The sequence below is a fragment of the Ylistrum balloti genome, unplaced genomic scaffold, assembly GCF_031769215.1.
Source record: "Ylistrum balloti isolate Yb309-2 unplaced genomic scaffold, AGI_CSIRO_Ybal_v1 Utg371194, whole genome shotgun sequence".
NCBI classification, from domain to species: domain Eukaryota; kingdom Metazoa; phylum Mollusca; class Bivalvia; order Pectinida; family Pectinidae; genus Ylistrum; species Ylistrum balloti.
Genome location: NW_026782650.1, coordinates 6141 through 34075, shown reverse-complemented (window position 1 = coordinate 34075; position 27935 = coordinate 6141). Strand labels below are relative to the sequence as shown.

General features: G+C 35.5%; 2 protein-coding genes and 1 long non-coding RNA gene across 3 annotated transcripts; 1 reads left to right on the top strand and 2 right to left on the bottom strand.

The window, feature by feature from the left end:
- The first annotated feature begins 1677 nt into the window (after positions 1–1677).
- LOC132561332 (L-sorbose 1-dehydrogenase-like) lies at positions 1678–10351 on the top strand. The gene is made up of 12 exons (XM_060226054.1): positions 1678–1804; positions 2428–2636; positions 2836–3025; positions 3148–3279; positions 3709–3830; positions 4313–4480; positions 5104–5254; positions 5553–5707; positions 6000–6168; positions 6429–6654; positions 7170–7321; positions 9729–10351. The coding sequence occupies exons 1-12, from the start codon at positions 1678–1680 to the stop codon at positions 10349–10351; spliced, it is 2424 nt and encodes an 807-aa protein (XP_060082037.1).
- A 3783-nt stretch (positions 10352–14134) lies between these two features.
- LOC132561322 (uncharacterized) lies at positions 14135–19143 on the bottom strand. Its single transcript, XR_009554687.1, has 3 exons — positions 19089–19143; positions 18243–18294; positions 14135–16768 (listed from the first exon to the last, which is right to left on the bottom strand). It is a non-coding gene; the product is annotated as an uncharacterized LOC132561322 (long non-coding RNA).
- A 4573-nt stretch (positions 19144–23716) lies between these two features.
- Positions 23717–27669, bottom strand: LOC132561328 (uncharacterized). Its single transcript, XM_060226051.1, has 4 exons — positions 27062–27669; positions 26272–26379; positions 25322–25393; positions 23717–23977 (listed from the first exon to the last, which is right to left on the bottom strand). The coding sequence occupies exons 1-4, from the start codon at positions 27627–27629 to the stop codon at positions 23754–23756; spliced, it is 972 nt and encodes a 323-aa protein (XP_060082034.1). The 5' UTR covers positions 27630–27669; the 3' UTR covers positions 23717–23753.
- Between the last annotated feature and the right edge of the window lie 266 nt (positions 27670–27935).

Sequence of the window (27935 nt, the reverse complement as noted above, 5' to 3'; positions counted from 1 at the left end):
TTGATAAAAATTACAAGAGAAAACACCATCATGTCAACAGAATGATGATCCAAATTCAAATTCGGTCAAACCAGGGCAATCAACAAAAGGACGGTTTAGAAGGAGATGTCCGGAACAGGCACAGGAATGAGTGTCTTCTAATTCATCGACGACAGTCGCCATGTCAATATTTGTCAATTCGAGTAAGTTATGCTAGTTTTCAGATGAGAACAAGGTATACAACAACGGAACCAACAAGCCAACTAACGAGCATCAAATACGCCCTGCTTCATATTGTATAAAAATAGAATATTTCTTAATAAGGTCACTCTGGCGACCGTTAAACGTCCACATAATATTCATCAACCTGCATCTTATGAAACCCTGTGTTACGCGGTTGTACATCTTACACTGAAATCGTGACAATGGGAACAAGACCTTGGGTCAATTGCGACATGTTAACATCATACATTGGGGATGAGGTTGCTATCCAGAAATGGAAAAGATCACAAAAGGGAAATTGAAGACATCGATGCTATACATCTATTTATAATACAAGTAAAATATTTATATATATCACAGGCTGTTTTCAAGTAGTGTGATACGGAACTATAGTCTCGTCACTCATCTCGTTATACGTTTGTACTAGTACGTTACCAATGTTATATAATTGGTAACGAAATATTAATTTGCGAAATGTATTTTTGTACATCCTACCATCGTAATGTTATTAAACTCTCTGTGTGTGCGTGTGTGTGTGTGTGTGTGTGGTGTGTGAAAAATATAACTGGGCCTAAGTATACGTATTTGAATTGCCTGAAGTATATGTATTGCACTTGATTGCATGCGTTAGCAAATAAGAGTATCTGTGATTGAATTTAAGACAAAATAGACATGAGTGAGGAACTTCTAACAAAGAGGACCAGCGACTTTCGTTTTAATGAGTAAAAGGCTCCTTTTTCATTGATCAATTCAGGTAAAACGAGTTGATTCATCGTCCGAAAACCAAACAGAAAAATGGTGTTAAGACTGCAGCTTGTTTTCATGTCTTTAGTTAAAAAGTTAAAGCTGAGTAGCTGGTATTTACTCAAAGAATGTAGCAATCAGAAACATTCGCAGCGCCCAGATATTCTATGAACGCAACCAGAAAAGATTCGTGACAACGGATAAATTTATATATCTAAATAGTATATGGTAGGCCCACGTGTCTGTCTCAGGGATTCCCCACGACACATTTGACACAGCTTAAACATCACAGTCCGCTTGTACGGTACTATACTGATCACGGTACCGCAACACATATGGCACATCGTCGCCCGCTTACTGGTTCAATTATGGTATTACCTCAATACATGTGGCACATCTTCGCCCGTGTAGATTATATATAATATATAATATTGATGAAATTGATATGTTGTTACCTCCAGGAGGTGTGTGTAACTGTTAAGTATGTCTTACGAGTTTACATATATCTTAGTGTCCAAGATAAGATATTATCAGATAAGATCTATGAAAGGATATGACATATTCATCTTTGATCTTTGCTGTTAATAAACTGAAAGTATTTTTCTGAAACATATTGTTAGCACATTGTCGTATACGTTTGAATAACATAAGTAGATTCGTGTTTTCCAGGTACTGTAATCAAGTGGACCTTACAAGTGGACATCTTACAACATTATATCAACATAGGGTGCCATGACACCACTGAACAAGTTCTGGTTTCTTGCTTTCCTTGGCTGTAGTATTGCTTTTTATTACAACTGTATGTATATTGACGACAGATCCAGAGGGAAACTAAAGGAATCGTACGATTATATAATTGGTATGTACATCTCCTGATGTGTGCGTCTTTATCGCGTTTGTAGATAAGTAACGCCGATCTCTTATCTCTGTAGAACCACGTGGAGTTCGGTTTCAGGAAAAGCTGCCAATATCTTTATATAAAACACTTCAATATCATGTTAAACCATGAAATGGTAACACACCACAAACACGTCATGTGCCTCCCGGAAACGTGTAATTAGAATTTTACAAATTATTAAGGAATTAGTCTTTCGGATTTGTCGTTGAGTATTAAATGATAATTACAAAGTTTAGAAGATATTCCCTGTAACCAAATTTCGTACACATACAAAATATTGCTTTATAGATACGTACAATATACTTGTCGTAAATGTTTAATTCAAAACGAGAAATCCTAGTTGACAAGATGTTTATATTTACTATTTTGCTTGTAAAACGTCTGTATGATATAGAAGAATTTTATTTTCGAGAAGCCATGGTGCTATTGTACTACAATTTAAATCTTTTAACAAAACGAAAAACAAAACGCTGCCGTCTTACCACTATTACACACACATTAGAACGTAAAAGGCATCCGTATGTTTTGGTATTGTGTTCTTGATATTTAAGACACTGATGTAAGTACATTTGTCACTCGAACAGTTGGTGGAGGTACGGCGGGTTCCGTGCTAGGGAATCGCTTATCTGTGGATGATGACATCACAGTGGCTATCCTTGAGGCGGGAGGGGCGGCTGACGATGATCCACGCGTGACCACACCGTATTATTTTCCAAGCATCCAAGGGACAGAACTCGATTGGAAATTCTATACTACTCGCCAACAACATGCTCTGTTCGCCATGAAAAACCAGGTAGAACATCTCATAAATAATCATATTTGCCAGTTTCAGACTTTCCTCACAATGCGTCTTGTTTTTGTGTCATCTATAACATTCAGGTACTTTTCTCACCCGTGTAGCCGTCCGACTACGTAGGATTTCATAGTGATGCATTTTAGTCTCGTTATCACGTATTGCACCTGATGAATGTATTGTTTCCTATGCATTTTAGGTAGGATATTTACCACGTGGTAAACTTCTGGGCGGATCTAGTAACCTTAATGCCATGGCGTATAACCGGGGTGGGCGTCTGATGTATGACATGTGGGCAGCTGAAGGATGTGACGGATGGAGCTACGATGACGTACTTCCGTATTTCCTGAAGTCAGAAGATAATCAGATGTCGAGCTTAAAAAACTCAAGTGAGTTTATTTAGTTAGCGTCTAGATTTAACAATCTAGATGTTGTTCAGCCAACTGTGCTTTTTTCCCTTTTAATTCAGTTTGCAACGCATACTTACCGGTATATTTTTATTTTGCTGCAGTCTATCATTCCCGTGGAGGTCCACTCCCCATCTCAGAAGTCAAGGTAACACCACTCGCAGACCTGTATGCTGAAGCATGGAAGGAAATAGGAAATAAGGTTATTCCCGATAATAGCGGACCAAACGTAGCCGGTAAGAGTTATTTGATGTAAAAAATCCAAACGGAATTCTTTCTCGATCCATCTCTTCAGATCTCGGATCAAATTTCAGTCAATGCCTAGATTGCAACTCTGGTTAGCTTCCGAAATAGTCGCTTGTCAATCTACGATTTGATGAGCGTTTCCTTTTCTGTCGTGTGCCACAGAGTAAGAAATAAATACGGTTTTAGAGTGAAGACACAGTGTGAAGGCCATCACGGCAAAAAGACATTAATTTTGTTGTTGATTTCACGTGTTTTATAAATTTCCATTCGTGTTTCTATGCTATCGAGAAACCCCTCTCAAATTTAGCACCGATAATGTTACGTAATAGTTTTGAAAACGAGGTACATTTGTACGTAAACAATGAAAGCAATAAAGCTGATAATGAATCTAGTCAGTGCTTCTTTATCCTTATTCGCAGGTTTTTGTACCATGCAGGCCAATATCAAACATGGTCAAAGATACAGCACGTCCCGTGCTTTTCTTCTTCCGGTTATTCATCGCCTAAACTTAGATGTTCATACACAAAACCATGTGACCAAAGTAAGCTTTTTGAACGTCCGATGATCATGACAAACAGTAAACGCTACATTTTTGTCCTGCTAAAGTATAAAAGAAATGATCCATACCTCGAGCTCTGTTTGCTCTAAATGTCAAGAAAAGAATACCAAACAATCGAATTGGCTGTAAAATCTTGACATACCCTTTTCAGAATAGGGAAGCCGTTTATTTTTAACCTAGTTTAATTTATATGTACATATAAAAATTTCATAATAACATATTTATGAGCAAAGGTGAGCGAAACTATGCCATACTGGCCTAGGAGGCCAGGCGCCACCAGAGAACATGTATATTATGTTTATACCGAATAGAGTTCATTTTGATGTGTCTTCAATAGAGTGACAGTATCATCTATTATTTGGATATAGCTTACTAGTAATTTCCTAGTGCTCAGATGGAGAAATCGTTTTAAGGGTATCTTAAAGCCGGCCTTTTGTATTGCTGTTTGTGCGGGTCCTGTTCAGGTGGTGATAGAGGACGGACAAGCTGTAGGGGTAGAGGTAGTTCATCATGGAGAGCTGCGAACCGTTAGAGCGAATAAGGAAGTGATTCTCTCGGCGGGGTCTATCCAGTCTCCTCAGCTCCTAATGCTCTCCGGGATAGGACCTTCGGAACACCTTAAGGAAATTGGGGTAAGACACACAATACAGACAGGTTTAACTCGCGGAGCATACACGCACAGGGGATTAGGCTTCGAAACGTTATCAGGTGAATGGATGTGAGGCATTATTTACCTCAGCATAAGACTCATAACTTAAGACAATACGAAGAAAGTTGAATCTGTTGTCCTAAAACTTTCCGGAGAGACATATGGTGAAGGCAAAACGTTTGCTGCATGCTGTTGGGTTAGGGTTAGAAGGATTATCGTTCGTGATCTTATTGATGTGTTTGAGGGGTTGCACTTTCAGAAAAATTTGATTACGGGAGAAAATACATGTAATAAGGCGTATCTTTATTGAGCATAGAAATAAGTCTTCTGTTGACAATGAAAAAGATCGCTGAACCATCTGATGAAGCATGGCTGACAGTAAGATAATGAAATAGTACATATTCTTGTATAGGAGGCCAAATGACGAGATAAGCAATACTGTTCTACCACTGACGTATCAAACAATCGCCTACAAAAGCAGCAGAAATATGACCTGACCTTAAACTAGCATTGAATTATTACATACAGTATGTCGTACAGTTTATCAACGATCTGTAACGAAAATTGCCCGGAGTCTTTATCTGAATGTTATCTATTCTTTTGCAGATTCCCGTAGTTGCTGACCTCCCTGTTGGTGAGAATCTGAGAGATCATCTGATGTTTGCGTTCCGTCAGCTGACCAACACTTCATACTCAACTACAGATGAAGAGGCAGAGTCCCTCGTAGAGCGAATACGGTACCATGTTCTAGGCAATGGTAGGCAACTGTATTCCTGTTTTGACACTTCAATAAGTTGGTTTCAATATAGATATTTGTTAGCATGAAATCACGTGTTGTCATTCTGTAGTAAACCATTTCTGTAGAATATTGTCCAAGTGGTTTAAAACCGTTTATGTGCTTTATTTTCCTATCAGGTAAGGTTATTATCAACCACATCTTTATTAACAAAACTTAAATCTTATCATATCTCTTGACAAGAAAACGTTTCGCTGAAGCCAAATGTTTTAAATAAGGTGACTATGCTAATGCATTGATTAATATGGACACACTACAGGACCTCTTTCCTACGGCGGCCCAGAGGGATCGGCTTACTTCCATAGTGACAGTTCGAAGGAAATCAGTCAACCACCGGATCTTCAAATCTCTTTCTTCAGCAAGTCTGCCTCAACTTCGGAACAGAACACTGGAGAATTCAATTTCAGGGACGAGGTAAGTCATGATACGTAGGATGCGTGTGATTTCTCGTCAACTCTTGTTTAAATTAAAGGTTGTGACATGATAAGATTTTCAGGCTTGTATTACGAAACTGCTTATATAGTAGGAATAGTCTTCAGGAAAATATGGAAGAATACTTAGAGAACCATGCTACTCGCCTCTGGTAGTAAGTGATATTTCTGGCTACATAGGTAGGTCAACCAGATGTTTGTTGCCGAGATTTACGATCACACAGGTACACAATCTGGATTTCTTGATTTCACACATGACTCCTCTCACTCCACAGGTACACAACGTGTTGCCAGATGGCAAACGCAGTTTTTCTTATGGACTAATTCTTCTTCAACCAAAGAGTAAAGGTACAATCCGACTTCGTTCCAAAGACCCAGTTGATCATCCATTAATTGATCCAAATTATTTGGCAGAATCAGAAGATTTGGACACATTTGTAAAAGGTCAGCAAGATGAATTTGAAATACTTCATGTTATATTATAGCTATCACACATTTAAAGTTTTTCTTTTAAATGTCGGCCATTTTCATGTTGATAATTGTGATTCGATTTTTATAAGTGTACTATATCAAAGCGGTATTGTATCTAAACATTGTTTAAAGTTATGTTAGCAATAGGCAAGTCGAACCAGATATCTTATTCTCTCATCTGTTAGGTTTATGTGTACTTTTTCATCCGTGTAACCGAAACTATGTGTACTTAGGTATTCGTGTCTGTGAGAGGCTAGCAGGAACATCCACAATGGCCGCGATAGGAGCAAATGTCTCGGATGCTTTCCATCCCAAATTGTGCAAGGACCACTTACCTGGAAGTGACGAGCACTGGAAATGCATGGTTCGACACCTGGCATCAACATTGTATCATCAAGCATCCACGTGTAGAATGGGATCGGTGGAAGACCCAACCACTGTTGTCGATTCGAAGCTAAGGTAAAGTTAGCGATAAAGCACATAGGTAAACGATCCTTGAAGGATATATTTAGTCACAACAAACACCGAATATTTAGCGATAACGTTCCACTTCTTAAGTGATCCTATTATTTAGATCACATGAATATACTTTTTACATAGGACCCATATATAATACTGTGTTGTTGTAAACTTAAGATTATCTGTGGGCACGAAATGTGTCGCTATGTGATCGTTTCAATAACGTCCTTTATATTGTGGTATTGTAAATCACTTTTGCATGTTATTTTTTTTATTAAGTCTTTCGTTCGTACTTTTTGTATATTCCATGATGATTACTTCAAGAGAACTGCTTGTAACGTTGGAAACAGAAATCCTTCTATAACGAATCGTGTAGGTGAATCTCGACACATTTTATATTTATATTTGTAAAATATAGGAGTTAACTCTCGGGGAATAATCACCAGCTGTATGTTATTTGGTTACCAGCAATAATGAATCTTTATTTCTGAAGTTATATAAATCCGTATTTTCAGGGTGAAAGGCGTGGCGGGGCTTAGAGTGGTAGACGCTTCAGTCATCCGGGACCTTTATTCCGGATCTCCGCATGCGCAGGTCATCATGATAGCGGAGAAGGCTTCAGATATTATCCGAAACATGGACACGGTTCAACACCTCAAGAGAAGGAGTACAACTTAATGATGATATTACCTCGTTACCTTGTTTTGTTCCGTGTGTTTTTATTTTATTTATTCACACGTTGCACAAAACTTGTGACTATAACAGCACTTTTGTCAACACCAAGACGATTGTCCCCTCATTGGTGTTCGTAAAACGGTGTTGAGATTTTACCATTAATCGTTTGTCAAATGAATCTCAAGCAAAAATGTTCACGAAAAAACAATGAAAATTAGCTTAGTGAAAGGTGTAATCACTTTTATATCGTTTGTACAATTAAACTGTCATATGGTGTAATATGCTGAAATGCACGAGATTTATCTGACCCAAGTGTCACTTTTCAATTCACTTGAAAAACTTTTTCGAAGTCCTTGCTTGACGATTTATACAAGGACCAAATACTTATACGGCGCTTTTTAGTTGTATTCTATCTCATTCGAAAGGTGCTATTCACTTTTGTCATTTATACAAATGACGTCACACACTACTTGTCCAGTTTTATTATCTGGTTCTGATACCTTTGACGTCACCGAGACATGCATTTTCCTTAGAGTTCATAACAAGTTGTTGATTATTTAACTGGATATCCTAGTGGCACATAGAAGACAATTGGAACATTCCGGAGCATGATTAAGAGATGTTGGGTCCTTCAATTAAACAGGTAACACGACACATTCCACCTAGATAGAAGTGTAAAATGTGTGTATGACGTTGGTTTAACAGGCTACCACGGAGAATGTTCTTTAAAGATTTAATGAAATGCAACCATTCTGTATAAGGTACACTCTTTAGTTTCGAGCGCTGCTTTTTAACTTTAAACATGAATTCCAATGTTACAAATATATCCAAAATGTCCAAGTTGATGAAATCAAGTTGTCTGTGAACTTAATACTCTGTTTTTACGTTTGTTTTTATCCATTTAAGATTCAATTAATAGCTTACCAGGTGCTATTCCTTAATGTCTTTTGTACAATCTTTAAGATTGCAGGTGGTAAGGTGATAACGTTCTTTTGAAATTACTAGATATGAAAAGTAAGACATTTATTGAAATAAAGAGCCATTTTTGATTTTTGACATTTCTTTTAGTTAATTTTGCTGAGCATATAAGGTTTTCAATTTAGGCCCTTAACGTCACTGACGTGTCCTACAAAGACGAATTGGATGAATGATGCAGTTTAATTTATTATTTTACTCAAAATTTGTATTAAAAGATTCTATTAACTTGTGCGTCTGTTGTACAATCTTTAAAATTCTAAAACAAATGAAACGGCTGTATAACGATTTTTATTCATTATTTGCTTATATAACATATTGCTCTATTTAAAGTCAAAATATTAAGCAAGTGTTTTGACAATTGTTTTAAAGCATGACCATTATGACGTATTTGGATCTTGAATTTAATTATTCTAGGCAAGGAGCTACTTCCATGAAAAGTCAAAGCCACTAGTAAGTTTACTTGTTGATTAGAAATATTTTTCTTACATTACACACAATATGTAATTCTGTATTTAAATATTGGATATCTATTTAACACGCACTGTGTATCCAAGCTCAAAGAATTTTAGTTGTGAAATAAATTGCTATCTATATACATTTTGTACTGTGATAATAATAAATCTGTAAAAATTACAGAATTATCTCAGGCTTTGTAAGTTACGAGAAATTAATTACAAATCAACATTTTCTGTAATGGTCGGTGCCAGTTTATTAACTTTCATTATTGAATTGAGGTCATCGGGATAACATCTCGCATTGGTTGTGTAGACGTACGAGGCACGAGGTACACTAACAACATCATAATAAACACTCGTCACATTGTAACGGACATTAGAATATGAAATAATGGTGGCTCGGAAAACTTGCCAATAGTGTTTATTGTAGTTTGCCTAACATGGCGATAAGCGGGTAGTAAAGATGGTTACAATATCCCGACTTATATTAAGGAATAAGCTTCTTATATAACGGAAAGTAATAAAATACACAAGTGTGTTTAAATAGTAAACATTATGACTTCATTAAGAGAAAGGTATTGCTTAAAACCGGTAAAACCACAAGGTAAGAAAGGTGGGGGTCAACATATATGGGAATTTAACATTAGCATCGGCCCCCACTTGGAATTTCAAAATATGATAACCATAAACAGATATGGGTATCAGAAGCTTAAATACGGAAAAGTTAGTCTCGGTTTTGATTTCTTATAAAATGGGAGCTTCTTGACTAACACCTTAGTGGGTGTTAAATTATACACCCGCTCAAAAGTTAAGCACCGCCATCTTCAAATTTGAAATCTGAACCAAAAATCACACATTTAGGTAGATTGTCAACACTGCTTAAAACGAGGTCATTTTATAGAGATGTAACACGCGTAAACCCTTGTGCATGATATGCACGTGCCAGGTAAAATTTGCTGTTACAAGGTCCTATCCCATGTCCTCTTCTCACCCAGGACCGATTGCAGTGGTGCAACACACGGCGCGGTTGGAATAGTCGGTCATGGAGACGTGTTCATTGGTCTGATGAAAGTCGGTTTCTTTTGCACGTTATTGACGGGAGAAGCCGGATATGGCGACCACGAGGTACTGCCTACTATCAACATAACATCCAGCCAGAAATTCCATTCGGTGGTGGGTCTATGATGGTACGGGGTTGCTGTTCATATGATTGTAAACTTGACCTCGTCGAAGTCCAAGGCAACTTCGATGGCGAAAAGTACCAGAATCAGATCCTTCAAACAGAAATTGTGCCTCATTTTGATAACCATACGCTGGTGAGCCGACCCATCCTAATGGACGATAATGCCAGACCTCACCGAGCCTTTGCAGTGAAGGAATATCTTCAGCGTAACGCCATTGACACTCTTCCTTGGCTGGCGAGAAACTCTGATCTGAATCCCATAGAATATTTATGGGATATTTTAGGCCGCCGGGTGAGAGCACCAGAGTCCCTGGTGTGCAAAATCTGGCAGAACTTGCACAGGCTCTTCGGGAGGAATGGGATAACATCCCCAAAAAGCAAATCAGAAGACTCATCACCAGTATGACGAGACGTGTTGAAACTTGCATCCGTGCAAGGGGCGGTCACACCCGATACTAACAAATATTTGTGTTAACAAAGAGAGACGTATCACAAATTATTGCATCACTTTTTTAATGATAAAAAGTTGACTGGTTCGTTAACATGAGAACATATTTTAGTTACTAAATTTGATGAAAAGTTTCAATTTTAAATTACTGCTGATAAAATATCAAATATTGAATTCATCTGGTGGTGCTTAATTTTTGAGCGGGTGTATAGTTGCTATGTAATTCCTTCTAGTGCATTATAATGAGGCATTTTCAATAAAATTATGTTATTAATGTGTGCACATTGTAACAACCAACATGTTGATACCACATATCACACTATTTCAGGAGAAATGTTTCTTTTATGTTGAAAAATGTAGCCAAAATCATATAAAAAGCCATTACTGTTTTGGACACTTCAATTTTTACAATTCCGAAACCAGTCCATCTTTCATACTTGCTTAAAAGTTGGTCACAGATATCTTTCAAAAGGAGGATTCTTGGAAACAAATGAAAATCGGTAAATTTTACACATTTGCTTATAAAAATTCAAGAAACACTAATTACTACTACTAAGGAAGTAGTTTGAGCCGAGTTGTTCTCTGAACAGTTTCCGCTGTTTCAGTCGACCATGGTATCTCTCCACAACCCATCTTGACTTAGTACACTGGCGGTCCTCGTTGGCAGTAAGTGTATCATGCTGTGTCTGACCTGACTGAAGATGGGAAGGCATGTACACAGAAAACCCTGAACCTCGCAGCAGTTCCAACATATCCCTAAATCCCCGGTCAACAATCACATTGTCATCTTCACTGAGCCACAAGGTCAGTTCTCAACTGTTCCCAGAACTTTCATTTTCATTTAGTACATAACCATCTGGAAAGACAATTCTCGTGAATTTAAAATAGTTTCGCTTCTTTTGCCCACAGTATGAGGATCTTTGAAGGGGGTCATCATCACTTTTCTGGACATAAATGTAGGTACCATCAAGGATGCCAGTTACTTTGTCCCCGTAGAAACATCTTGTAAGGATTGTGTTGGGCACTTAGCGTCCTCGCGGGCAATGTGTCTTGGACCAAGGAAACGGGGCACAATGTCTGGCTCAAGGCTTTTAAGACACTACAAAATGTGTAACACAGTTTTTTTTGTCAGACCACACAAGACACCAAGTTGAGACCATGAAATATTGGTCTTCAGTTTAACATAGAAAAGAAACAAAGCATGAAATGTAGAGGAACATGGTGCTCTATTGATGTGTGATGTGCAAATGCTATAGATTTGCTGCATTTGTTCAAGTGTGTAACCAGTCCATGCTTTGAATTCTTCATTTCTGAGATGGTCTACATCTATGCCTGTGTTGGTTGGCGTACCAGCAGAGAAAATGGCGTAGTTCAAGGTCATTGATACCCTGAATAGCTTTTTGAAGATGAAGAGCCAATGGTTCCCTTGTTTGCAGATCTAGTGGCAAAGTATTCAGAAAGTCACCAATTACGTGGTCATTGCAAACACGAGCATCAGGGGGACACCATAGAAAATATCAAGTTTGTCCTGGTACGCTGGGGTATAGTGCATAGCCCAGTGCCCTCTTTTCCACATATGACACATTTTTTATGTGAATTGCCACCATAAAGTAATTTCTTAACAGAGATTAGTGGTAGTTGGATGGATGACATGATATCAGTGTAAGCATTATCTGCATCATTCGCCAGGTCATCTGGAGTGCTTATACCAGAATGTTCATACAATTCAGACTGCAATGACATAATATGCTTTCTTCTGTTATACTTATGATCTCAGCAGTCAGTAGCTGGTGCAGCCAGTTATACTGGGGTAAACATACGTCTTACTTTAGCTCGGGCTCCTTGAAATAAATCTTTCAACCTGGTTTTGCAACCACGACCTATGTACAAGTCTGACATGATTTTCAGTAAACTTGATTGGAGATTTGTAGTAATTTGAATTTGATACAGAATGTCTGACTTAAGTGTAACTTTGTCTATGTAATTGTCTATAGATACTTAGCAAAAATGGTATGAATACTTTATAGTAATACCTTTATATGTTTCTGGAAATTAAAATACTTGCACATTCAGATGTCAGACAAGGTTATCATTTCTGGCCACATTTATTAATTATTAATAAGAATATCTAACTTATTTATATCCATTATTATTATGTTTAATGATAAACGAAGAAAAATGGAATGACGATAACATGTTATCAGTAATACTGATTATTTAATCATTGTTAAGCTTTAATAATACAAACTAAACTGTCAGTTGTTCTTTAGAGGATATATTTCCAGTGCAGAAAACACCGTGTTAAGTTATACCTACTGAATTTAATTTTAAAACAAATACAAAATACTTAATGTGCTTTGGTGCTACACAAAACTGGATAATATAGCAGTTTTTGGCACAAAAAAAACAACGAAAATAAATCTTCATGATTATAACAAATTATGAAATAAGCATGTTTAAATTGTTTGAAATATATTTTACCGCCTTTGAAATCACTTACAATTTATTCAATAGACAGCATATACACGTAGAAAGTTTTTTGAGAAGTATGAAATATAGACTGAGATTGCAACTATACAAAATGAACTTGGCAAACTTTTGATATATTCTTTATTTTGTGAAAATTTTGCTTTTTTATGGAAATCAAAGTTATCAATATGCTTACCTTTTTTATGCCAATATAACATTTGTGGTATCACAATAACGGACATTTTAAGTACTTTAGGCTGGTATATAAATATTTTCATTTAAAATTCTCATGTAACAAGTATTTGCCATTATGTTAGGGTACATTTGTCACTCAACCTGGTGTTATACAAGGAGATCTAGTATGACTATAAGTAGTTATAATGACTCCACCTGGTGTTATACAAGGAGGTCCAGTATGACTATAAGTAGTTATAATGACTCATCATTTATGCGGTTGTAGGTTATTTTCATGTATCTACATATGGCACTTTGAAGTATCCATTTGAAAAAGTGCAATAGAGATATTGCATTAAAAAATGAAGATAAATAGAAGTTTTGAAGTAATGTCGACTTATAAATGTAACTAGTCGCGGTTCTTTTATCTACGATTCTATATTGTCTAGGAACAACACATAAGACCCCTCGTATCACTGACGAGTCCTGACAATGTGTTTTAGTTGATACGGTTCTGTTGTTCCTTGCACAGATATGTGTTGTTCACTTACGTGTCTGTTGAACAATCCTCTACACTTCTCCTGTAAATGTTAAGTGGTGCATGTATATGTTTTAGCCTGTTTTAACCCTTCTATATTTTAATTGAATCTCGTTTGTACATGTGGTTTGTCTTCTGGTTTTCTCTACAGAATAAAAACTCACGTGGATTTGAATTTCAAATATATTGGGCTTTGAAACACTTTAGTAACACATGGAAGAAACAAGATATATCTTTTAAGCTTAAATATAAAGTTAATATTGCTATAAACAAAGCAAAGACTGAACAAATGAAATACTTAAACGGAAGCCCAAGAAAGGTAAGAGAATAAGATTATGTGTTCCGGTGAGGGTTTAATATTTCATTACGGTTTCTTGACGAAAACTTCAGTCAAATTTCGAAACAATTACACTCATTCAAAGTGAGTCATGGAAAGGCAACAAAAAACTTGGAGCCGAATTAATAAGTATCAAACACAAGCACTTCATATCACACAAGGACAAATAAATGGGATTTTCTTGTTCGTGTCTGACATTGTTTTGAGATTTGACACAGACCCATTTTATTTCAACAAAATTTTATTGTTCAAAAATACATAATTGATCAGAAATCGGCCTAAGCCTATATAAATCCAGTTACAAATAAATGAGTAAAGTTTGTTGAAGCAAATATGTAGAAGCATACAAAATATGTACAGCAGATTGATCAATATTATGGGATGTAACATATAGAATTGATTAATTATTAGTTAAAAGGGAGAAATAACTTTCATCAAATTTTCAGTGTATCCCAAAGTTAGTTTTATGGTTATTTATTCGAGACTCAAAATATATCATAATATGTAAACGTAGAAAAATGCATGTAATTTTAACTTTGACTGATATAATGATCACCTTATTGATTCATCATTTGACAGATGTAGCCGGAGATGACGCTTCATATCACTATTGTTGAATGCTGTTAATATAATCAACAAAGGCTGGGATGAAGAGCAAAATAAGCCACTCATAACATTTTTGATCAGAGGATTGGGTTGATGATATTATGGAAATATGAAACAAAAATATACACAGCTGAAACAAGATTAATATTCATTTTAATCACTCATTTACTGGATTTCTCGAAAAATATTTTGTATATGCTCAGAACATAAACCATCAGCATTAAGCCTAGTTGTTCGGATTTTGTAAAATTATAGGCGTATTCAAGAAATACAATCGAGTAACATTATGTGTTTAATTCAGAGTAAAGAATATATATTATTTTATTATGGTTTAACTTAATATCCCAATTATCAGACAACAAATCATATCTATTAAATCAAAATTTAGGACCTAGATTCTCTTAATGGGATAACTACAATTCACCACCAACAGTGAAGTACTACAATTGAATTATTATGTATCATTAACCTCTTTCAACAATGACTAAATCATATCCCAATAACACTACTGTATTCACTTTATTTAATAAATATATAAATATTTAATACACAGGACGTCACTGCCAAATACCAAAAAGCTACGTACGATTTAGCCAACGCTTTAGATGCACCTATTAAGCAATAGTCTAGACCTACTCAATTATGATAGCTCCCTTTTCAAACAAAGGATACACTGACACTACAAATGTATGGCTAAGAACTACACAAATGTTTATTTTGTGCGAAATATATCCAAATTAAATAAGAAATATGAAAGAAAAAAATGTTCAACTGATCAAAATTCTGGTGACTTTCAGATGTAATGATGTTGTCTTATCTTTAAATGACATGAAAGTTATTGACTATGTTCAACGTTATACATGTACTCACCAGAATTGAAAAAGAACATGACAGACTCTAACATCAGCCACTTATCTCGATTTCTTTCCAACAACGAGTAGCTTCTGACCATGCTGTATGGTTATATGATATGAGTTCCTCGGAACTGTGTGTGTCGTCTGAATACATTGTCACGGTAAACCAGAAATTGAACTGGATGTGCAACGACCAACCATAAAGTTGTAATACCAAATTTCATTTCTATAACTTGAAGCATAATGGGAAAACTGCGCAAAGCAATATTCATGAGAAATTTTCCAAGTTCCAGGGGACATAACTCAGCCAAGAAGGGCCACAAACAGCCAGAAATCAAACTTAAATCTGTACCCTTGCAACAAAAAAGCCATATACAAAATTTCATTTCGCTAACTCAAAGCATAAGCCAAAAAAGTCCGGAAAACAATATTCCCAGGAAATTTTCTAAGTTGAAAAGGGCATAACTCTGCCAAAAAGGGTTACAGACAGCCGGAAATCGTGCTTAATCTGTACCCTTGCAACAAAAAGCCATATGCCAAATTTCATTTTGATAACTCAAAGCATTACCGAAAAAAGTCCGGAAAACTTTCGTACGGACGACGACGACGACGCGTGACGACGGACAAAGTGATCCCCAAGTGTCCGCCAGCTCTGCAGGCTACACAAAACCGGACGTATGTATTTGATGCTCGATATTATTGCTGTTGATTTCGTTGTTGGTTACCGTGCTCTAATTTGGAATTGTGACATAACTTACTTGGATTGGCCATTATTCATATGGGGAGTATCGTCAGTAAATAAGAAGACGCTTAGTTTTACGGAACACCCGGTCTTATTATCCTTGTTTATCAGGATCCTGCGTGTAAATATATTGTTTCTGTTGATAACTTCCCAGGTGTTATATAGTCTTGATATATTCAGTCGTGTTGATGGTCCATCAGATGAAGATATCATATAACAAAATGTAAACTTGGTTAATATTATCAATAACACCCCTAACAACGCTAATATGTAATAAATTGTAAACTTGCTGAGTACTGAATAGCATCTCTGACAAAGCTAGGATTTCTATTATACGCTAATATATATATTAAATGTAAACTTGTTGAAAACTGTCAACAGCATTCCAGACAACGTTACTATATAATGAAAAGTACTGTCAATGATACCTCTGACAAAGCAACTATACTTAAGTTCTAGACGTGTTTTTTACCGTTTATGGCAGTTAACATAGGCTAAACTTGCTTAGTTCCTTCGATGGTACAGTGACACACACTACAAACTTGTTCATGTCTGCAGCAACGCCTGCAAGTGATTGTATGTCCACAGGGTACAAATGTAGCATCTGCCGTGCGCTCCCGACATATCTCACACAGCAAGTTCCATTGGTAGGTAGCTGAATTAAAAAAAGAACCAAGGAAAATATTCAATATGATAGTAGAACATTGTTGAGTTTATGTACAAAAAACGAGGCAAATATGAACACAGTTACACGGAGATGAACAAGAACAGAAATAATAAGACCAATGTGCTTTGATAGTAAGCGTCTTCTGCTTCATCAACGACATCCGCCATGTCAATCTTGGTCAATCCGAGTAATTAATGTCACGTTCTCAAATGTTTTACAACATAATCTACAGGCAAACTAACAAGCATGACATACGTCTAGCTTCATATCGCACATGAAATAGAATAGTTCTCAATGAGATCACTACGACGACCGTAAAACTCCTCTATAACATTTATCAACATGCATATTTTGACATGTAAGCACCATAGGTTCATAATGCAGGAATGACTCTTTTAAGAAATGGAAAATTCACAATAAGGAATTGAAATCATCAGGCTTATCATACAGTTTGTTGGAAAGCTGCCCGTTCGTATCGTTGTAGGAAAAGATCGGAAAAAGTCTGTCGTGTCCTTTATTTAGCCAATTCTCCAACATGGTCTTTAACGAAATTAATAAATATCTTGAAATTCATATTTCAATTAACTGACGGGGTTTCACGATATTTAGGACCATTCATTAAAAGTTCTTACAGCCAAACATTTTGAATAATGCTTAAATCATCAGTTACCATGTGCCCAGTTGGATCATAGTTTTAGGTAACGGTAGAATAAGCTGACGGAGGACTAATTTAATGCCATCTTCATCCAGTTGTTACAGCGTTTGCTTGTAATTGAAAAGGTTGGATGCAGATGGCGTGGAGTATATGTATGAAATTGCAGGTGTTTTTATGCTTTGAAAGTATCCTGGAATGTTAGCTCGAGCAGACTTCTGGTGTAAAATATTGCTGATATTTCAGCATCCATTTCCTTACTTGCAAACGCAACCTTCATGAATTGGCAAGTTGTTGGAGAATCTAGACTATCTGTATGAACAGGATTTGTGCCACATCATCAATGAAGTCTCCAAGCTAGTTTCCACATGTCACCAGAAAGAGTATTAACTGAATTCATTTGGAGTTTTCGTAGCACGGCCAGAGGAAGCAACTATACAGTAGTTCTAACATGATGGGCAACTGTTTTCTTTTTTCTATTGAGGATATGGTTGGGCTTTAGTTTGAACAGCCTTCAAACAAACATCCCACCAGGTAATTCATGATTACAGGAAACTACTTACAACAGGTGTTTCAATACGCTGGTTAACTACGATAATAAGATAGTGAAGATAACTCATGAATACTACATAACCAATAAACAACTGTGTCATTATGCTGGATTAAATACAATAAAGTTAATTCATAATCACCAAAATCGTGATTATCAGTAATTGGTATGAAATTACAATTACTTGTTATTCGTTATTACAGGTAATTAATTATTATAGATTGATGTATTAAAGATAATTATTATGCGTAATAACTTACAAACGGTGTGTCCTGTCCGTGTTTTTCTGGTTACACGGGGTGAATATACCGTCTACGAAAAAAAAGCAATGTAAAACTCAGAAGTGAACCATTATTAGTTATTTTAGCGAAGTAAATTATAAAGAAATTTAGTTACGAAGGTATAGTAAGAAATGTGTATGTACACTGTTTCTAGGTTGTAATAAGGTAGGCGATCGGATGTTTGTTTACACATGGTCAGCAGTCTTTGTTGATCAACAGTTAATGTTACATGTAGTTTATCATTTCAATACTAGTGCACAAGTCAGATAGATAGGGCCATGTGAATTGTGTGGTCGGTGTGGCGATGCTCATCTGTGTGCTGGTTCCTTATGCAACACTTGTTTATTCCATCATATCTTATATCTAGCTAAATATGGTCTACCCATCTGACCTCTATCTGTTATTTAGTATAAAAAGAACTCTCTTGGCCTGCAGAGAAGAGAAGAGCGGAGGCCTGAAAGGAGAAAGGCCAGGCTCCATTGGCGGAACGCCCGCTCGCTAGGGCTTTTTGCCCGAGTAAGAACATCTCCACTTATAAACTTTGGTACGGAAAAGGATGGTTATTGTATATAGCACACCTACATATTGTACAAAAACATAAATATAAAGAAGAATAAAACACTGTCAACATTTTCCATCATAGAAGATACAAAATGTTTCAGCTAAAAAGGCAAGAGAAACAATCGATCTGTCGGTCACTGCGATCACTTTTTATTTAGTCTTTGTTTGGTAGAATTTCACGTTCTTTATACTTCAGTGACTGAGATTTTATCTTTTCACATTTATATGACCAAAATTAAATGCTTCCTAAAATAAGCAACTTACCTTTCGTTGTGCAACTTTTGAAACATTTCGATTCGAAATGGGCGACGGTCCTGAAACATATTTTTTTAAATATTTATTTTGTTTTTCAAACATTTTTGCATTACATAATTCATGATACACATCATCATAATCATCATGACTGTGATAAAGTATCATCATCAACATCACTAAGATGAAACATCATTACAGTCATCTATACAATATTCACACACACACACACACACACACACACACACACACACACACACACACACACACACACCCATACCCGTGCGACAAACATGAAGAGGTACATACATTTACACTTACATAGCGAGGTCATTACTTTCCGTTACTTAAATCACCCACTGTGCCACACGGCATCGAAGGCTATGCTTTGTGATTGGTAAAAATCATTTCAATACGATAAAAAGAGAATCCAGTACGTCATAAAAGTCATCAACACTACGCACTGTTATAGAGGTATTTACAACAGTCTACAATACTACAGAGGTATTGGTAGATATAGAATATATTAACACTCCGTAACAAAACTCATCTATCTCGCCGAGGTAGGGATAAAAATATAGCTCATAATTGCAAATTATAGTTAAAGTCGCCAGGTTCTATTAATGAAAAATAATGGTAAAAACCAACACAATATTTAAACTAGACTTATTGATGGAATTTGATCCATAAAAGGGTTCCCACACAACCTTGAAAACTTGAAAAAGCCAGGAAAATAGAAAACAAATTTCCTGGTTGGGAAAACTTTGTGAAATATCATAAAAAAAAAGAAGAAAAAAGCCTGAATTTCATAATTTATAGTTTTGATTATTTGATTCAGTTGATGAAAATTATTTGCACCAACAATAATCAAACAAAGGATATACTAGCCTGGTGTAAAAGAGCCAACATGACTCATTTGGATTAACCAAATATAAGTAATACATGTATTTATTTGTTGAATCTGACTACAACATAGTACATCTTTGCAGAACAGTAAGAAGCTGCATGCAATGTTATATATTCCAAAACCTTGGATTGTAGATTACCTTGAATTTCTCTTTATGACCTTGGAAAAGCCTTGAAAAGGCCTTGAATTCTGACATCAAATAAGTGAGGGAACCCTGCCATAACTATAAAGATACAATGGCCGTTATTTTGCAAAATTCAATGTGTTACCTTTTTTTAAAAATATATGAAAGCTTTCTGCTATATATAGTATATGGAGTACTGAGGTAATCAAAGATATCTAGGACTTTTAATTAATATCAAGATCTGATAACACATTTGACAGACTTGAATGTATATTACCGAGGTATTAACACTTGACAGACTTGAATGTATATTACCGAGGTATTAACACTTGACAGACTTGAATGTATAGTACCGAGGTATTAACACTTGACAGACTTGAGTGTATATTACCGAGGTATTAACACTTGACAGACATGAGTGTATATTACCGAGGTATTTACACTTTTGACAGACTCTGAATGTATATTACCGAGGTATTAACACTTGACAGACTTGAGTGTATATTACCGAGGTATTAACACTTTTGACAGACATGAGTGTATATTACCGAGGTATTAACACTTGACAGACTTGAATGTATATTACCGAGGTATTAACACTTTTGACAGACACGAGCGTACATTCCCGAGGTATTAACACTTTTGACAGACACGAGCGTATATTACCGAGGTATTAACACTTTTGACAGACATGAGTGTATATTACCGAGGTATTAACACTTGACAGACATAAGTGTATATTACCGAGGTATTAACACTTTTGACAGACATGAGTGTATATTACCGAGGTATTAACACTTTTGACAGACATGAGTGTATATTACCGAGGTATTAACACTTTTGACAGACACGAGCGTATATTACCGAGGTACAGTATTAACACTTTTGACAGACATGAGTGTATATTACCGAGGTATTAACACTTTTGACAAACGTGAGTGTATATTCCCGAGGTATTTACACTTTTGACAAACGTGAGTGTATATTCCCGAGGTACAGTATTAACACTTTTGACAGACATAAGTGTATATTACCGAGGTATTTACATTTTTGACAGACATGAGTGTATATTCCCGAGGTATTTACACTTTTGACAGACATGAGTGTATATTACCGAGGTATTAACACTTTTGACAGACATGAGTGTATATTCCCGAGGTATTTTCACTTTTGACAGACTTGAGTGTATATTTCAAATTTCGTACAGACCCCTTATATAAACATCAACACTTTGTCAGGACCGTCTCAGCATTTCTGACAAGTCCGAGCAGAATCCCACCGGTGGAACTCTAGAAGAGCAATCAGGTCAGATGACATAAAAAAAAGCATGCAGACACAAACCTATGCCGACAGCAATATATTCACACTTGGTCATCTATTATTTCATTACTTCAAATTACTGTGTAATGAACCAAATCATGAGATTAAATGTGTTTTTGTGAAATCATGTTTGACCCTTAATCACTTTTTCCAGGAAACAAGAGGTGACTGGAACACCAGGAATATATTACAATTTTACCAATCAAAATTAATTGACTGCAACCAGAAGTTCCAAATGTGACTCAGTAATAAGAATAGACCCCATATAAAATTACTGTCAATATGAAAAAGAAAATTAAGAAGACATGATGTAAAGTTTTTATTGATAAAAACAAAAAAATCATGACAATAATGAAGTTTGGAACCTGCAAAGCAACTAAACCAAATCATGGTGTGTATGTAAAAATACAGGAAACAGTTTAGGAATATTCACCACCATTAAATTAGTAGTTCTGCACACACATTTACTCATCTTTACATAACAGCATTGGAACAAACCAAGTACAGAATAATAAAACAGGAAATATGATAATAATTATATGTTATTGCAATATTCATGAAAAACCTTTCATGCAAAAAGTGTGATTTGTGTTGCTATTTATTCTGTTTAAAATGACCCAATTACCATGGATCCATTTCAGGATTGTTTTACAAAAATATTGAAAATTAGAAGCGGATGTAAACTATCGAGTAATTTTTATTTATGTTTAACAACTACAAGTTATATTCATAGTGAAAAACACAACTACAAAATTGAGAAAACATTATGAGTAAGACAACAGAAAAAAAACAGAATTTGACCATAAGGTCACAAACATTGCAATTTCTTGACTCACTTGAGTTAACATTTATTTTCAGATAGAAAAAAATAAAATAAAAAGAGATACATGAACATAGATAAAATTGTCTGTAAAACATTGCATCATTCTTAATAAGGAGGCTCCCAGAATTTTTCAATAAAATTCCTAAACATAAGATAGTAAAATGCCATGTTGTGCTAGAAAGTTTTGATCTAACGCTTGGCCACTTGGAGAGCAATCTTTATTTTATCATATAGCTATTTTGAATATATTCATGTAATATTCTGTATCTGATTCAGTTGCAAAACCACATATAAAGTAGCAATTGAAGAGAAACAGAATTTTCTGCATAACAAAATTATGGTAAAAAATTATACCTAATATGGGCACCTCCTTTGGCAAGTTACCCACACCAAATGCCATTATCAAGAATTATACAGTTATTTCTGAAAAATATCAGACTTTATTGCCAACCTGATTTACTGTATATAATCATACAAAATAAAACTAGAAAACTGATGTACTTCATCAAAAAAAGGCCCCCAGCCAATTGCAACTCTAAATTCAGAAATACAGGTGTGTAAATTGACCAATTAGAAAGAGGCTTCCATTTTTGCTAACATGGCAACCAAACTGTTATGACTATGTTAGACATAAGTCATAAGTTCTACAAAGCAAATTTGATCTACATAAAAAATAAGTAGATTTTGACCAACTAGAAGCCTTCATTAAACTAATTGAATTACAATTTAAATCCATTGCCCTATGAATCACTCTTATCACTTTTAAGTGTAATCAGAATTGGTTTACTAGAACAGTAATTATATTCCAAAATGTTCCACATTGGAAGTGAGGCCCTGGTGACCATTTTGGATTACCAAGAAAAAATTAAACGATTACTGCACATCTACAAACCATAGGCTATTACCATGTGCACTTTTAAATAATCTATGCAAACCAAATATAAATGGACAGACAGACAAGGTAGTTCCGATAGGGCTCATGTATCATAGATGCGGAAACTACATACTTCATAAGGGCTATTACAAAACATCAACCCTGGGGAAGGACCCTTGAATTAATTGCTTCTATAATAACCTCTTTCTCTCATTACATCATCAATGTAAACTTGTATCACCTTGTTTGCTCACTCAGGTGTTTAATTCGAATCAACTTCTATACTTTATTCAGATGCAATACCTTTGCAATAGGCTAAAGAAAAATGTACTTGTTTCTCAGGTCCTCTTTCATCCAATAAAAGTGTTATTAAAAAAGATATTGCCACCTAGGGCATTTACCAATCTTCATACTGTAGAAGCTACAAGTATGTGTAGAAGAATCAAACAGGAAAAGAATCTTTGGCGAAAATGCTGATGAACATACTGATGGACGCAATGATAACAAGAATTATAACACTTACCAAAGTACAAAAAAAATAAAATCATTTCAATGAAATGACTAAAATGTGATTACATACTTTGATAGTTGTTCAAAACTTCTAAACTTTTGTGGGCCCACATAGCGACCTACCTTTCCTGTTGTTTCAACATTTTTTTGGTTTTGATTTTTTTGCTTGTTATCCAATTATGAATGGTGTTTTTTATTTTCTTCCATTCCAACCCCTTAAGGCAGCTATGTGCTGCAATAGCTTCTTCACATTCTTTCCTTTTGAGTTCCTTGCGAAGGTGGACATTTCCATGAAAAATCAGCTTTAGGCACTGCTGTTGAGTCACGTTTAGCTTCACTTGGCCTGAAAATGACAAGTACAAATTCAAGATGTCATAGACACTATGTCATAGGTAACTTCACTTGAACTAAAACAATTTTAGACAAGACTTAAGGGTAAATTATTAGTCACTTTAATATCGCTTTGTTCTTGACACCCCCCCCCCCCCCCCAAAAAAAAAAAAAATTAAAGTCTGGAAGACATAAATCCCCTGATGCCATGTTTACACTGAATGTGGACAGGATGCATTATTTCATGATTTTGTTCTAAATATAGCAACAGTAACCTGTAGCCTTAGCTTGACCTTGGGACCATGAATATTTTAAAAATGTTCATACTTGACCTTCCCATAAAGTTTTATCAAATTCTGTCGAAGAATTTACTTTTAGAAGTGTTTACATGTAGTTTGAAACAACAGAATTAGTTATCACTTTCTTTATATATAGTAACAGTGACCTTGACTTTAAAATCCTGAATCACCACAGAATCTTAAGTATGTATACTCATATATGACCTTTGTATAAATGTATAAAGTTTGATCAAATGTTAAAGAATGAAGCATGAAATGGACATACAGGAATAAGTTTACAAAATTGCTTATACTAGTATTATTTTGACTTCATCTAAGAGGTTTAATGCTTTAATAAAAAATGATATAATTGATTACATCAAAATTAACTGTTTGGGGAATTGCAAATAAAACAACACAGACATTATTATGATGTCACAATGTTTTTGTTTTTTAATTTTTGTTTGACAAATGGCTATCAAATCATATTATGGAGTTTTAGAAAACTTCTATTGGGTCGAATACAGTATGCTATAATGGTAATGAAATAGTATGACATGCCTTGCTCATAGCAAGCTAGAGATCTCTAGATTGGTGGCCTTTGTCAAGCTGGAGATTTTATTTATGATATTGCTTAAATCTCACAAACAATATTCATATGAGATCTGCAATGATTTGAGGTACATTTTAGCTAAATTTTTATTATGAAAATGTGTTGACACTTTCTTTGTTTTGACAGTCAATCTAATAAGGTGGCTGTGATTTCATTTTTGGAAACAGATGACTTACCCATGTTTCAGTTTTTGATGAAAAGGGTGGTTGATTTGGTAATTTTAAAAAGACAAAATAACCATGACAGAGGAACACTTAAGACATAAAAAAAGTTGTTTACAAACATATTTAGGAATTATACAATCAACAATTATTTAAAACTTTATATCCAGTATTTACTATGTAACAGGCCTTAAATGTTTTTCGATAGTGTATTTTCATAAACAAAAAGACCATAAAAAAGGAGGGAAGCTAATAGAACACGAATACAGCAAAGACTCCATCTGTTTCTACTCCATATACAGTACCTTTTCTATTGGAATGACATGGTCTCGCTACTCTAACAGTGTGGTTCTGCTGGGGATTGGGATTAGGTGTCACTGGAATATATAACAATAGAGCAATTTCTATATATTGCTACACATACACAAATGTTGTTCTTTTTATTACAAAGAATGTCTATAAATCACTGCAGATTTATCAGGGATGCGGTAATTAAAAATGTAATGTGTAAATGAATATTTTTGAAATGAAGTGTCTGGGAAAACATTTGTATGCAATCGTGTTCTTGGTAGTTATAAACTCAGAAACTTTTTTTACTGAAATTGTTACCCCCTAGCAACAGGAAGGTCAGTATTTAAATTAGAGATGTTGTACCTCCATAATGGATAAAAGTTACAAGCTAATTGCAATGAGACTGCATGGAGTACTGTGGATACAGTATGTAACCATTAAGGCATAAGGTGCAAATGTTAATATCAGCACTGTTGCTCATATTTCAAAAACATTTCATCAATAATATGAATTCAAAAGCAATGTATTTGAGTTCCATTTCACATGCATGGAGAAGATATTTTATTGACGAAAGTTCTAACTATGTAAGAGGCGATACTATTAAAATGCTTCACTAACATTCACAGTACTCCCTCCCCAGGGGGCAACAAGGGACATACCAGGACCGAAACTCACAATTCTGATAAAGCACTATATATCTTTAAATCTACTAATTGGAGTTTTTAGTACTAGCAATTCTGGAACTACTAAAGGATTTTTGAAGAAATTAAGAGCTTGTGGTCATTGAAAAACAGCCTCTTTGGAAGGAGTTCCAATTATGTGAAATGTCTAATGTATGCAACCACTATGGACGAAGCATGAAGGCAGCAGGACATCAGATAACTGACCTAATAATAGTTGACAAATGTATTCAACAAAAAATACTACGAAATCACTATTTATATAATTTCCACAAACTCCTTACCATCAGGCGAAACGTTTTCCATGTCATCATTACTAGGTTCAGACTGATCATTTTCGTTATCAATTGGAAGTTCATCACCACCTTCAGGTTGATCATCAAGCTCCAAGTCTATAATATAGATTAAGCTAACACATATAAAGACAATGATGAGAGTTACATGGTTAAACAATTATATTCCAAATCCTACAACCCTTTACAATAAGAAAGATCAATTCATGCAAGAAAAATTATCTGAGGAACATTGCCAATTATTGACAATTAAGTCTTTTAATTAGGATATGTAGATGAGTTTGCCTTTCTCTCCCATACATGTATACCAAAGGTAAATATATTTAGTGACAATTTTATAGGTACATGACTACGTGTATAAAACACTAGAAATATGCTGGCCCTACTTCATCTGGTGGATTACCAAAAAACTTTAACCTCTCATGTACAAAAATATATGTTTTTACCCCAAAAATTCAAAGATAATTCTGCAGGCTCTATCTCTGCGAGCTAAAAAGTGTGCAAAAACTAGAAAGGTATTGATGAGAAACAGATTCCCAATTCAAATGACATTTCATGGACACAGAAGTAAGTGTCATTATGTGAATACAACAAAAAAAACACCGAAATGATTGTTGTTTCAGATTACTAGACTTGCACTTCTGGTTTTGAAAACGCCCATCTCATTTAACTGATCGTCTGGAATGGGTTGCCTTTTCGATTAGACATTGATTATAATCAATCATCAACACAAGTTTCAGTCCTGCAGAGTTGTAATAAATCAATATAATTATGTACATACCCTCATCAACTGGAATTTCTTCGATTGATTTCCCACTGTACCTGGCCACATCTCCACTGTCAAATGCTGTTAGTAACCTTCCCATTCTTGCAACCTGCAAAGTTTCCTGTGGTAACCTGTAGAATGACCTATGGATTTCAATGTCATGCCCCATAAATCCAGCAATATTTTCCAAGTCATTTTTTGTTAGGTTCAAAACCTGACTTACTGTTGCAACATGCTTTCGAAGCTGGGTGCTAGTAAGGTTTTCAGGTACCGACAGTTTGGCTTCCCTACCAAAACGTCTCAGGCTGTCTGCACTTCTGATTGGATTCAGCGAGTCAAATGAAGACCTTGGGAAAACATACTTGTTATCCGGATGAACACCAGCTGCATCTCTGTATTTCATAAGACACTCTATGCTTTTCTGTAGGGTAGCAGTTAACAAAACTGGGACAATACGTCCCCTTTTTCCACGGATTTCTACTCTTTCGAAGGTAGAACAAAGGACTTTTTCCATTGGACTTAATGATTCTTCAATGTCTTTTAGACAACTCCCTGATTTCTGTCTTTCGCGGTAATCTTTCATGGTGATCCTTTCTGCCTCACCCCCTCTTCTCCTGTTGAATAAAACAAGACGGGCCAAAGTTACTTGGTTCAAAGTATTCCAGGTGTCTTTGGAGAAGCTGATTTTCAGGTTTTCTGTCAGGTCACTAGTTTTTTCTTTCAGGTAATCCTGAACTTTTTTGATGTCCTCTGTCAATGGCAAAAGCTGTCCTTTATTCATCTTTGCTGTGCTCAGGGTCTGAAGGGCCATACCTGACACAGAATCTGTCCATTCCATTTCACACAACGACAGAAAAGCATCAGATTTGGATCCCAATGATGTGTCTTC